At 38.3% G+C, this 14,419-nt stretch overlaps 3 protein-coding genes across 3 annotated transcripts; 2 read left to right on the top strand and 1 right to left on the bottom strand.

The window, feature by feature from the left end:
- The first annotated feature begins 652 nt into the window (after nt 1-652).
- LOC103511252 (flocculation protein FLO11) lies at nt 653-6,913 on the top strand. Its single transcript, XM_017444911.1, has 8 exons — nt 653-676; nt 1,294-1,423; nt 1,618-1,891; nt 2,107-2,239; nt 2,764-2,843; nt 3,856-4,442; nt 5,230-6,499; nt 6,574-6,913. Exons 1-8 carry the CDS (start codon nt 653-655, stop codon nt 6,911-6,913), a joined length of 2,838 nt encoding a protein of 945 aa, XP_017300400.1.
- Nucleotides 6,914-7,580: 667 nt separating this feature from the next.
- LOC103511246 (MIP18 family protein galla-2-like) lies at nt 7,581-9,937 on the top strand. Its single transcript, XM_008475965.3, has 3 exons — nt 7,581-7,828; nt 8,315-8,394; nt 8,597-9,937. Exons 1-3 carry the CDS (start codon nt 7,699-7,701, stop codon nt 8,873-8,875), a joined length of 489 nt encoding a protein of 162 aa, XP_008474187.1. The 5' UTR covers nt 7,581-7,698; the 3' UTR covers nt 8,876-9,937.
- A 1,796-nt stretch (nt 9,938-11,733) lies between these two features.
- LOC103511250 (mitochondrial inner membrane protein OXA1L-like) lies at nt 11,734-12,893 on the bottom strand. Its single transcript, XM_026825072.1, has 3 exons — nt 12,707-12,893; nt 12,142-12,271; nt 11,734-11,921 (listed from the first exon to the last, which is right to left on the bottom strand). The coding sequence occupies exons 1-3, from the start codon at nt 12,803-12,805 to the stop codon at nt 11,734-11,736; spliced, it is 417 nt and encodes a 138-aa protein (XP_026680873.1). The 5' UTR covers nt 12,806-12,893.
- Nucleotides 12,894-14,419: the final 1,526 nt, after the last annotated feature.

The raw sequence follows: 14,419 nt of genomic DNA, 5'->3' as shown, positions 1-14,419 counted from the left end.
ATAATTTGAAAAAGTTCCCTTTTGACAGTTTATTTCGGAGAAACTGTGGGAATAAACTGTACATCTGTACAAGGTAATAAACACGCTTGTTGTTGAAGTTGAAAGTGTTCAAACTATTGTGTTACCAAATTTGGTTACCAAAATAAGATTAGGATTTTTACATTGCTCAACTTTTTTATTTTTAATTTTGTAACGCTGTAAAAAAATAAAATGTAATTTATTTATACGAATGATGACTTATGATATTTAATTTTTATTAGATATATTATTATGTATTTAATTTTTAATCATATGATTAGCATAGCAAAAATAAAGGAAGCAAATAAGCAAAACCTTTACCCTTTGGAAAAAATCCAATCATTCCAACCCCCTCAGAGTTTGGAGGTTGGACCAAGTCTTTTCCTGAAAATAACCAACATTTTTTTTTCAACTCGTAGATGTATTTTTCCCTTTTTTTTCCTACTTCAGGTAAGTAATAAAAAAAATTACTAACATTCCCATTTTCTTATGATATTAGCATTTTAAATCGGCAATTTCAAGTAGGTGATTTGTATGTAATTTAATAACAAGTTTGCAACATTACCAAGTTGTCTGCACTTTTTGACGAGCTTGCTCTTTGTTTGAACCAGACCATTGGAATTTTGTTTTGAAGATGCGCTATCCAGAAGATCTTCAGGTAGGTGGGTGTCCTTGATACTTGTCTTCTTTTAAATCTTCGTTGCTTTGCCCAAATAATGACTTGTCTGTCCTAGGGGGGGCAGAGCGACTCGTAAGTGGAAAACATATTCACCTCAACCAAGTTCACAGTAACATCTTCGGAATCTTCACAACTATAAATAAACTTTGGTCCGCAGCCTCTTCAATGTCATATTTGGTAAGAAGCCTTCCTTATGTGTGACTAGCCGAAATCCTTAAGGCATGGCCATTCATGTCACTCATCCATTTAGTGGTCTTGATTGGCGTAGCTTAACAAAAACGAACCAGAAAATAGCCTATAACCTTCACGGGAGTGGAGTGCAAGCAATAAGTTCACAAAGTTTCATAGCAATCAGATATGTTGCCCACTTTGAAATGATTCTTTTAATTCTCAATGTTCTACATCTAAGCCTCTGTGACTTATTGTGGGTTGAGAAATGATTTTGAAGACAGGATAATTTTAAAACACCCGTTAAAAAATTTGACATGCCTATGGAATTCTGAAGTAGCCAGGTTCTAATATGACCCACCTATCTTCTAGAGAACATCTCCCATTGTCCAAGGTCACATTTGATCAATCTGTTTTCTTATTTTCAGAATGACCCTGTTCAAATAAAAGAACTTCGCCAGTTGCCTAGTTTCTCGCCTGTTTTCAACATAGTGCTACAACCAAATATCCCCACAGATCTTTCAGCTAGACCCAACAATAGGCCTTTAAGTAATTCAGGTAAGTGAGCACTCAACTTTGAAGAAATGAAGGGAGAAGGATCCAAAATGACAGTCCTTTGTACTTACTTGTGATTGAATGGTCTGCCATCACCTAGAAATTCCAATATTGATACAACAGCAATTAGATGACCAAAGGTTTTTGTTCCCAATTCTATCTTCTTATTTCTAACAAATCTGGCTTTATTTTTTCAGACCCACTGGCTAAGTCATCCCGGTTGGCCTCATTGAACCAGCAAGTGTCCAACTATCTTCAAAAAATATCTTCTGACATTGAAGAGAAAATACGCCAGTTCTCGGAAGAACAATATTCAATCCTAGAGAAGGAGCGTACCAAAGTACAAACGGAACATAGGAGCCTAATGAAAGTTGTCAATGATACAGACAACATAAGTAATAATGATAGTCCCTTGGTGTTTACGCCATATCAAATCAAATCACCACTGAATGGTGCTAACAATGTGAAAAGGTGAGTAGTGGAGACTTGGGGCAAGGTTTACTATTTTAGACTATCTCAAGATTGAGTTCAATCCAAATCCAAGATTTTGACATTAATTATAGGAAAATCCTTGAGTTAATCTTTTGTGTTAGTAAACCCTGGTAGGTATTGTGTTAAAACTAGTACTTGTTTCAGTGTATTATAGACCCCACTGAGTAAATTCATCCCTTGGTTCAAGTGGAGAGCATTGGCAAGAGCCAGGATTCCCTCATCACCGTTCACAATATAGGATCTTGGGTGCTTCACAAATGTTTGAACTGTAAATTAGATGTCTACGCTTCTAGAAAACAAGACATAGTTATCTCGTCAGATCTATTGGTAAGTAGATAATCAAATTTAATACATACGGAATATGATGATTTGTTTAAGCCAAGCTTTTATAAATGCCCACTTTGAAATGATTCTTTTAATTCTCAATGTTCTACATCTAAGCCTCTGTGACTTATTGTGGGTTGAGAAATGATTTTGAAGAGAATAATTCCAAGACATCCCTCTAAAAACTTTGACATACTTATGGAATTTTGAAGTAGCCAGGTTTTAGTATGACCCAGTGAAGTAATCCAATTTTTTATGCTGATAATTGTAACTTCATGTCAAATTGAAATAAGTACCTTCATGAAACAGATTACAATAACTTTTTTCCCCTTGATAATTTTCACATTCCTACAGAATTTTGAGGGGAGGGAAAATTTTCAAACAAAAAAGGTATTAGGTACTAACCATCTATCTCCTAGAAAACAGAGTACTAACGAAGTTTCATCCGAAAAGTCCACCGTGACAACCACTCCTGCATCTCCAGCTGCTGGTAGTTTTGCTTCTCAACCTTTGTCTCTCCTAAACAGATTGTGCCACCCAAGTCTTTCCAACCAAAGGACAATGAAGTACAGGCCTCAAATACTGTAGGAGTAAACGCTATCCCAAGGCCACTTCCACAAGCAACCAATGTTCTACCAAGAATTGCATTCGCTTTCGTCCCCTCTCTCTCTCTCTCTCTCTCTCTCTCTCTCTCTCTCTCTCTCTCTCTCTCTCTTTCTCTCTCTCTCTTCAATTGATTTTGTTGTCAGTGTATTTTGTTGACGTACCTCAAAAGTGTATCTTTTTTAATAACTTCTAAAATCTAGATAGAAAAATGCCGGAGGAAAATGCTTCTCCTGTTGGTTCTCTAATTTTCCATTACGCACCTATACCTACCTACAATACCTGAGGTACTTGCTTTTCAGTCACCCTGTACAAATAGTCTCTTAAAAGTCCTAAATCTGATGCGATCTGTGTTAACGATGGGCCCTCTAGAATCTAGAATGTAACACCCATTCATTACCTACATATCTATACATTACCTATAGTCTCTGTAATGATACATCCGTATGTTTGGTTAATTTTAGAAGTATTAGTTAGCGAGTTGCAGTCTAATCAATCTAAACATAAATATAGGTGAACATTAATACCATACAACATAATATCGATGTATGTAATAGGTACATTAATACATAAATCTAGTACACATAATACATAGGTAAATGCATAGTTTCATGTTAGTAAACATTCCAAAAGTTAACGAATCACATTGTCATCAAACATTTGGGCTCTAAATTTATACACAAAAAAATACGAAGTCATTTTTATCCTTCATAAGGAATTCTTTGATTAGAGTTTGAATTAGAACCAATTGGAAGAAAGAAGTAAAGAATTTAATTCAGTGAGTTTGAGCTGTAGGTCCAATATCTAGCTTCATAGTCACACATAAGGCATAATTTATTGGAATATGAAACCCTTTTGTTTCAAATTTCCGAGGTAGGTATTTGTGATTAAAATCTTGGAATATCAACCAAAGTCAATGTTGCTTCGAACTTTAAAAAAAAAAAAAAAAAATAAAATAAAATAATTTTTGGACACTTTCAAATGGTTCTTTATTACATGGGGATGAGTATTTTTAGATATAAAATTTTCCCTACCACTGTTGATATACCCAAGAGAGTAGTCGCTCCATCTAACAACAACGTCAATGTGGTAAAACCTGATGAGAGTGAAACATCAGTCCAATACACAACGCCATCAACAACTACTCCATATCCTTCAACTACAACTACAACTGTAGCTCCTAAGGAAGGTTACGACTATCCCAAGCCTTCTATTCCATTCCCAGTTCCAGAACAAGAGGGATATGATTACCCAAAACCATCCATTCCATTTTCTGACGGCATATCGTTCCCAAGTATCTCAGGTGCTCCATTATCTTCCTTCAACGCACCAGCCCCAATATTCGGATCCTCAGTTACTTTGGACAGCAGATTTTCCAATGGAATTAATTACCCAAAACCATCCATTCCATTTTCTGACGGCATATCGTTCCCAAGTATCTCAGGTGCTCCATTATCTTCCTTCAACGCACCAGCTCCAATATTCGGATCCTCAGTTACTTTGGACAGCAGATTTTCCAATGGAATTGACCAGTTTCCATTTGGATTCTCCCCACTCGCCTCATTCTCAGACAGTGTACAATACCAACCTCTAGTACCATCACCAGCACCAATCGTTACTAGCACAACTGTCGCACCAGAATTATTTTTCAAGTCCAACTCTGAATTTGTGAGCTCACCTCAGTTCAGCTATAGCTATCAACCTCTTCAGCAATCAGTAACCACCATCTCACCATTTAGTGCTCCCGCTGTAACTTACAGTGACCAAACTTTCACCACCGTTTCCCCTTACACTCTATCAACTCCTGCTCCTCCTACTGTTAGCTACACCTCCTCTCAACCAGCATTTTCTCAATCTCTTTCTACCTTAGCTCCTTTGTTGTTATCAAAAGAATCTCTTGCACTTTCTTCCTCTACCCCTCAACCACCATCAAGTCAAATCACAACAACTGAATCTCCCATTGATAAATCAAGTCAAGTATCAACAGAAAAACCAACAGTAACATCCACATCTTCCTCCACCCCATTGTCGGGAAGTTACAACTCTCAACTATTCGGACAATATTTCAACTCCTTGCCTCCAACTAGCTACAGTTTCCCTTCATTTGACTCATCTTTATCCTCTGTCTCTCCAGTGAGTTATAACTTTGATAACTCTTTGACTCGTTTCAATTCCTTCAACTATCAACCACTTCCCGGTGTATCATACTCTTCCATTTCACCATTACCTGTTCAGTCCTACTCATCCTTTGCACCTTCATCTGGTGAATCTTACTCAACTGCATCTCCTCTATTCGGTCAGTCCTATTCTAGTGTTTCTCCATTATCAGGTCTGTCCTATTCATCTGGCGAATCATATTCAACAACTGTTTCTCCTTTATTCACCATCACCAGCACCAATCGTTACTAGCACAACTGTCGCACCAGAATTATTTTTCAAGTCCAACTCTGAATTTGTGAGCTCACCTCAGGTCAGCTATAGCTATCAACCTCTTCAGCAATCAGTATCCACCATCTCACCATTTAGTGCTCCCGCTGTAACTTACAGTGACCAAACTTTCACCACCGTTTCCCCTTATACTCTATCAACTCCTGCTCCTCCTACTGTTAGCTACACCTCCTCTCAACCAGCATTTTCTCAATCTCTTTCTACCTTAGCTCCTTTGTTGTTATCAAAAGAATCTCTTGCACTTTCTTCTTCTACACCTCAACCACCCTCAAGTCAAATCACAACAACTGAATCTCCCATTGATAAATCAAGCCAAGTATCAACAGAAAAACCAACAGTAACATCCACATCTTCCTCCACCCCACTGTCGGGAAGTTACAACTCTCAACTATTCGGACAATATTTCAACTCCTTGCCTTCAACTAGCTACAGTTTCCCTTCATTTGACTCATCTTTATCCTCTGTCTCTCCAGTGAGTTATAACTTTGATAACTCTTTGACTCGTTTCAATTCCTTCAACTATCAACCACTTCCTGGTGTTTCATACTCTTCCATTTCACCATTACCTGTTCAGTCCTACTCATCCTTTGCACCTTTATCTGGTGAATCTTACTCAACTGCATCTCCTCTATTCGGTCAGTCCTATTCTAGTGTTTCTCCATTATCGGGTCTATCCTATTCATCTGGCGAATCATATTCAACAACTGTTTCTCCTTTATTTGGACAATCATACTCCAGCATTTCTCCTCTGTCTGGTCAGTCATACACAACTAGCTCTCCCCTCTCTGTTCAATCAACTTCTACTGTATCTCCTACTGAGAGTACTAACGAAGTTTCATCCGAAAAGTCCACCGTGACAACCACTCCTGCATCTCCAGCTGCTGGTAGTTTTGCTTCTCAACCTTTCGGTCAATATTTCAACCCACCATCCTTTAGTTACAACTTCCAACCCATTGAACAGTCTGTTACCACTACATCTCCTCTGTCTTACACATTTGAGCAATCATCGGGTCTGAGAACAAACTACTCCAGTTTCAATTACCAACCTCTGTCCGGTCAATATTTCGCCTCTCAGCAGCCACCCGTTAGTTATAGTTTCCAACCATTAGGTTCATCCTTTGTATCTGGTCAATCTTACAACTTCGAACAAACTACTCCAGTTTCAATTACCAACCTCTGTCCGGTCAATATTTCGCCTCTCAGCAGCCACCCGTTAGTTATAGTTTCCAACCGTTAGGTTCATCCTTTGTATCTGGTCAATCTTACAACTTGCCATCCTCCTTCAGTTCAGGTGTATCTCAGTCTGACTCTCCATCTGTCAGCTATACACCCTCTACTCCAGCCCCATTCAACTTCCAGAGCCCAAGTCAATTTGACGGCTCTCTGTTTGGTCAGAACTCTTTGACAAACACGCCACCAGCATCTCAGAACTCTCAATCCTTGAGCTCATCTGGAGGGGCACAGTTTGGACATGGTTCATTCTCAGGATCAAAGTCCGCCTTATCTTTTAGCTCGAATATCCAGTCAGTTGAAAACTTACAAGATCTTCAAGCCACTTCTAAGGAATCCAGTGATGGTTTTGACTTGCGGCAAGGTAACAATCAGTTTGCTGCCCCAGTTGCCTAGTTTCTCGCCTGTTTTCAACATAGTGCTACAACCAAATATCCCCACAGATCTTTCAGCTAGACCCAACAATAGGCCTATAAGTAATTCAGGTAAGTTAGCACCTAACTTTGAAGAAATAAAGGGAAAGGATCCAAAATGACAGTCCTTTGTACTTCCTTGTGATTGAATTGTCTGCCATCTCGATACTCCCCTGTGTCAACAAATTTCCCTTTTATTTGTGAACCGTTACCAAATAAGCAAGTGAATAGTTGATCCCACGTGATTTTTTACGCGGAATCGAATGGTGAAACTTTTAGAACTGTCCGACTTAATGTAATAGAAAGTCGTGTGATGTTCACACCAGATTTTTTAGTTTACTAGGGATAGGGACACTTTCTATCTTGAACGTGTTTTCACAATTTGTATGAGTGCCTGTTTTTTTTAACTGTGTAGTGTGTATGCAATGTGCGCAGCATTGGTTGCGAAAAGTGTTCACATTAATGCTGCACACATTGCATATAGTAAACATACCAGGCACTCAGACAATTTTTTTAAAATAACCTAAAATAAATGACCGCGAATTTTTAAAAAAATCAACATTAAAATTTAAAAATCAAAAAATTGAAGACTGAAAATTTTTGTCACATTTTCTTATTTTTCTTGATTTCTTCTAAAAATTGGACTTTGGACATTTCCTAGATACCTACCCACGGAGAAAGGGTGGTGTGAACTTGATTTAAAGTACATTGGCCTATTGGTGTTTTCAAATAGGTAACCTACGTCCAAGGCAGTGGTGTTAATACACAATGAATCCAGGAGGTGATGTATTGGAGAACATCAACCCAACTCTGTACAGCAAATGTGAAGACAGACCCGTCACAGCCGAGGACCAAAATGATTACATTACCGATGAGTTTGACAGCAGAGAAATATTTGGTAAGAAGCCTTCCTTATGTGTGACTAGCCGAAATCCTTAAGGCATGGCCATTCATGTCACTCATCCATTTAGTGGTCTTGCTTGGCGTAGCTTAACAAAAACATACCGGAAAATAGCCTATAACCTTCATGGGAGTGAGAGCAATAAGTTCACAAAGTTTCATAGCAATCAGATATGCGGTTTGGCCAGGCATAAAGTTTGAGAAAATACACAAACAAATATTCATTTTTATATATTAGATAACCTGATAACATAGCTGCCTCTAAAGGTCCTCGATGGCCAAATGGAGTTCAGAAAACTAATCAGCATAATTCTTCGTGTTGAACATTTCATCAAAATTGGACCAATTCTTTGAGAGTTTTTCTTACAAGAGAAATATGTACAGACATTCTAAAATAATGCAATGTTAGTCGTTGGCATTTTTTCAAACTTCATTATATTTTTAGTTTCCATTATTTGTTTGATTGTTCTTTTTGTGTTCACAGATCTTATTCGCAACATTTATGATCCAGAACATCCGTTAACTTTGGAAGAGCTTCATGTTGTTGACCTTAGCTTGATTCAAGTAAGTTGCGACTGATGCTTCTTAGATTGTTCTAAGTAATAGTTGTTGTACCCTCAAAAGTGCTGAAGATCTGTACCAAATCTATTCAAAATTGGGCAAACCAGTTGAGAGTTATTGTGAAATGAACAGGCAAAGTTAATGAAAAATCAAGATTCCACTTTGTTCAGTTTATAACCATGTTTTGATGGCCCTTTCTTTCCAGGTAAACAATGAAACCAACCAGATTAAAGTTAACTTCACCCCCACCATCCCACACTGTAGTATGGCCACTCTTATAGGATTGTCTATACGGGTTCGACTTATCCGAGCATTGCCTGCAAGGTTCAAAGTTGTTGTTGAAATCACACCTGGGTCTCACTCGACTGAGTTTGCTATTAACAAGCAGCTGGCTGATAAGGAGCGTGTAGCAGCAGCTCTGGAGAATTCAACACTCATTGGTGTCATTAATCAGTGCATCAGCCGGCCTAGTCCTGCTGCTTGAATGTGTGATGATGTGCAGCCTTTTAGAAACAGGGCATAACAACAATTTGTCAACTTTTCAGGTGGTGAAAATTTTAGTCACAAATAATTTTACCTAGAATTGTTCCAATTCTGATCGCATACATAGCTTCACCCTCTTAGGTGACTGAGATAGGAATAGAGTTCTTCAACTTCATGTAGTTCACAAAATATGCATCTGTATTGACATTGTGATCAGTTCAGCCTGAATCAATATACAAATTCAGTTCTCCACCAACACTGGAATTCAACACGACATCAGGGAGTGATTCCAATGTGTGAATTTTAGGATCCATATTTTCACAGTTGAAAGAAACTTCTTCCTCAACACATAAAGTTGCATTAGATCAAGATTAATTTGAATATTCATTAAGGTTACTTACTTACAGGTTTCCAGAGCATCTGGACAAGTCCAATGAAACTCCATCCCATGTTTCAACAAAACATCTGCATTCTTTCTTCATAAGGTTTGGTTCTTAGCCCCTTGTTAAGTTTAGTTGCAGATCTTTGTACATCTTCAAGAAGTGTTATATCTTTTTTTAGGTAAGGGTTCCATACAACATTGGCATATTCAATGATGGGTTTGATGTAAGATTTATAGAGTTTTACTACACCATCATTTGGAAGGTTGTGGAATACTTTTCTTGCCATGAAGCAAGATTGAGATTCACTGTGATTATAACTTTTACTTCCATGAGATGCACCACCATTCCTTGCATGACCACTACCATGACTTCTTTGATGGTCTTTACTATAATTGCCTGCATGACTACTAGGTACCATACTTACAGTGGTGCAACATTAAACTGTTGAGATACTTGTAAAGGGACTACATGCCCTAATTCGACAAGTCTCTTTCGATATTTCCAATGAATCCAATATCACATCTTTGCCTTCCAAGTTGGAGGCCCTCAGGAATATCTTGTATTGCAGATACCAAGTCTTCCATTCTGCTTCCATATTTGTGGTCTGCAGTCTCAACCTCTGAAGTCCCGAACTGTATGTCTTGACAGTCGGCTTCGACTCTCCATGTTGACCATCCTCCCAGCAGGGTAGAGTGCCACCACAAGGCACAAAAAAGTCAGGTCATATAACATACTTTTCCACTGTAGGTATCTAAATCTGGACCTATGTGGAAGAAATCTCGGGTGAAAATTTGTTTGTGTGTCAATCGTCATTAGCTCCAAAACCCCACTGAGTGAACTAATCTCTTGTTCAGTTTGGATCCTTGCATGTGCTTTGGTGATGGATGTACGCAACAATCCTCTCTCCTTCTTCAACTTGCTGAGATCAGACATTCTACGGAGATCAAAATACTGATAATATTACTCACTGTGTCCTGTCACGGTCGCCACGTATGTTAGTTTCTGCCCAACATGAAGGCATTTGATGCCTGTAGACCTGAGTCTTGTGTGCACCCTCCATCCTGGTGTTCCTTTGACTGGAGGGCCAATCCTTTTTGTTTGATCCTTTTGAGTTTATTGACGGGGATGTCGTTCTAAGACCTCTGTCATTGCGTTTTGATGAGTTTGGCTACCTACGATTTAAAATCTCGAGGTGGCCATAGTTTCAGTGGGGTACTAGGGACTCTTATTGTTTGGTAGGTTTTACTTATGTTTGCATGCTTGACTTACTGTTGTAGCAAATTCGCTAAGAGGAGAGCTGATTGCGGAACATTCTGTTTACTAGGTGGGCTACTATTCTGAGTCTCTTTACTAGCCCTTCCATCACACATGATAATATATGTAAGTGAGACCTCTGACATGAACTATACTTTGGCCTACATACTTCTACATCTAGCAGATTGATGTCCTAACATCAAACATCGGCAACAAGCTCTATTCTTATTACTTGTTACCGATGCTGAATAGGCATTTGTATAGCCTTTCTACAGTTGGCTGAGTAATGATTTCCATTGCAAAATATGCACAATATACAAGCTTTTTTTCCCCGTCAAACTAATTTTTATTATTTTGAAAACTTTGAAGCCTAATAGCTTGAAGGCATTTCTGCCTCAGTCAAACACCACACAGGGTAGTGAAGTCCTATCAAGTGCTGTTTCCGTGCAAATTTCCCAGGAGATCAAACCCACCCAAAGAAATAACTTTGAAAACTGGTGTAGTCACAAGAACAAGAAACGTTTTTGTCTTTTTGAAATTCTGTTGTAATTCTGAAAGTTTTCCCCTGCCATAGTGATTAATACAATAAACCACTCTTGTTCTTTTGACTACACCAGTTTTCAGTGTTATTTCTTTGGGTGGGTTTGATCTCCTGGGAAATTTGCACGGAAACAGCACTTGATAGGACTTGACTACCCTGTGTGGTGTTTGACTGAGGCAGAGTCTACAGGCATCAAATGCCTTCATGTTGGGCAGAAACTAACAATTGACTCGTTTGTTTCGATTGAACCTGCAGGCGGAAGAAAAATGGTTAAGTTTCTTGTAAATCAAACATGCTTTGTTTCAAAGTTTCATGTATTTCAACTCAAAACAAATTGTTTACATACTTTTTTACTTAAGTTATATAGGTAAACAATTATATAGGTAATCACGGGGTACAGCATTGCTAAGTAGACGGATGTAATTCTTCTGAATGATGAAGAGCTTCTGCGCGTCGGATGTGTGTCCCCATAAAAGTACACCGTAACTCAGGATCGCCCACGTAACTCTCATCTCTCCTCTCCACATGTCCAAACCATCTCAGCCTACATTTTCTTTCCTAGTGGCCCTACATTCACTATCTCTCGGATTCTCTTGTTTCTAACTCTATCCTTCCTCAAACACTAGTCTAAATCCAGAATAACATTTCTTAGCTAGTACCTTACCTTCGGGTACAGCATTGCTAAGTAGACGGATGTAATTCTTCTGAATGATGAAGAGCTTCTGCGCGTCGGATGTGTGTCCCCATAAAAGTACACGGTACACCGTAACTCAGGATCGACATCTCGGGCAATGTGTTATGCATTTTGATAGCATTCTTCTGTGACATGATAGTAATGGGGAACATGCACAGTCGAACAAACACAGTGGCTGAAACATAAATTGGAAAAAAAAAAACATTTTCAAAGCTGATTGATATATTTGGAGGGGCACAGGTTCACATCACAGAATTTACTTACTTGTGTCTCTTGTCTGAGAGAGAAACAATTAAAATGCATTTATCAAACTGCTCTGATTACAGAGTTAATTAGTTTAAAGTAACATCTGTACAAAGGATGGATATGTTATGGATTCAATCAAAACATGTTACCTGCAATGATAGCCTGCCACCAAGGCATATCGAGACCAATGTGCAAATATTCCAAACACTGCTGTACCATACCCGATGGTGTCCATCCACCAAGACCCAACTCTTCTATAGGAGGCTCTTTGGCAAGTTCCTGTAATATAACAGACTTAGATATTAATATTGGTGTTAAATTCCAACATATAATGATCAAGTACCAAGAACCTATTGAGTAAAATATTTTTCTGGAGATGTGTGATAGAGAGGATTTTTTAATGAACATACTAAAGGAAAAATACAGATACCAGCATACTTCTATTCCATAGTTAGGGCAATTAATTTTTTTTTCTTTTTTTACCAAGTCGCCTATTACCCAAAGGATATATATACCTATATAAAAAAATTAATACCTAAGGTTGTGGTTATGTACCAGGTTGGGGAAGGCAAGGTGGTAAACTTGCTTTGTTTTTCAGTTACCACTCCCATTCCAAACTGTAGAAACAATATGTCTCACCTAGTCCAAGCTCATCTCAACCCGGTACATAACCACAACCTAATGGATTATAATGTTGATGATTAACTACTTTACCTGAATTAGTTCTGCAATCTTGGACATAGGAGCTTCCGGGATACTTGTGGGTGTGACTGTCTCAACTATTTCTGGAGAACCAATGTTTGATTTATCCATTGGAGGTACGGCACTTGTTTCTGATAACTTTTCGATATTTTTAGAATACAACTGTGTAACTTGTTCATCTTGACTTTCCACTGAGTCGTAAAAGTTGGCGACGAAGGTGAAAAAGTTTTATAGTATTCTTCAATTCAATCAAGATTTCAAGTTTTTCAAGATTTATTCAACGATTCCGTAACGATTCAACCATGGACGCAGATCAATTCCAGCAGTTTCTCGCTACGATGACACAGCTTATACAGACGATGAAGCCTCAACATACTCAGGAAAGTACCCAATCAAATCTAGTACCTTTTGAAAACTACATATCTGAAGCAGGGACGTATCCAGGATTTGTCAAGGGGGGTGGAGGTGGATGCTAAGCTCGAAGGGGGACCCGGGTCCCCTTAAATACGGCCCTGGTTGGAGTTAAAATTTCTGGACATCTTTTAGTCTACTAGGGATAGGGACACTTTCTATCCTGAACGTGTTTTCACAATTTGTATGAGTGCCTGTTTTTTTTCAAACTGTGTAGTGTGTATGCAATGTGCGCAGCATTGGTTGCGAAAAGTATTCACATTAATGCTGCACATATTGCATATACAGTAAACATACCAGGCACTCAGACAATTTTTTTAAAATAACCTAAAATAAATGACCGGGAATTTTTAAAAAAATTAACATTAAAATTTAAAAATCAAAAAATTGAAGACTGAAAAATTTTGTCACATTTTCTTGATTTCTTCTTTCTTCTAAAAATTGGACTTTGGACATTTCCTAGATACCTAGTTACGGAGAAAGGGTGGTGTGAACTTGATTTAAAGTACACTGGCCTATTGGTGTTTTCAAATAGGTAACCTACTTCAGGATCGCATGAATAAGACCGTAGTATGCGTTGTTATATGTTGGGCACTCTCTTATGGCATGCCAGGTCAGATATTTGAATTTCTTTCCTTTGTTTGGATTATATTGACCCCTCGTACCATAGTTTTGTTCAGAATTCATTTGACCTCTCGCACCATATGTGGATATTTTATTTGATTTCCACTGTTTTTTTTACTTGAGCCACATCTACTCGAGGCTCTGTATTTTCTTTCTGATCCTCTATTTGAGTTATTTTAGATTTAGCATCCTCAGACATTCTACAATAATTGACAACCTCTTTTAGGGTCATGTCGGGTGCTCTCATCAACCTCTCTCTCATAGCTGGGTCATATATGCCACAGACTATCCTAGCTTTTAGGATTTCATCATGCTTTTCACCCAAATTACTTAGACGAGCCAACTGATCTAATTCTAGATAATTTTAAGCATTTCTATTGAAATCAGCGTGTTTCGAACTTCCTTTATCAGCGAAGAAAAAAAAATCTGGTTGTGCCCCAAGGCCTCTTTTTCTCTCTGACTTCTGTTAAAGAAGCAGTATTTAAAGGATGGATATGTTATGGATTCAATCAAAACATGTTACCTGCAATGATAGCCTGCCACCAAGGCATATCGAGACCGATGTGCAAATATTCCAAACACTGCTGTACCATACCCGATGGTGTCCATCCACCGAGACCCAACTCTTCTATAGGAGGCTCTTTGGCAAGTTCCTGTAATATAACAGACAGACATAACAGACATATTAAT

This window comes from Diaphorina citri, unplaced genomic scaffold, assembly GCF_000475195.1.
Source record: "Diaphorina citri unplaced genomic scaffold, Diaci psyllid genome assembly version 1.1 scaffold693, whole genome shotgun sequence".
Classification (NCBI taxonomy): Eukaryota; Metazoa; Arthropoda; class Insecta; order Hemiptera; family Psyllidae; genus Diaphorina; species Diaphorina citri.
This window is presented reverse-complemented; position numbering and strand designations above follow the sequence as displayed.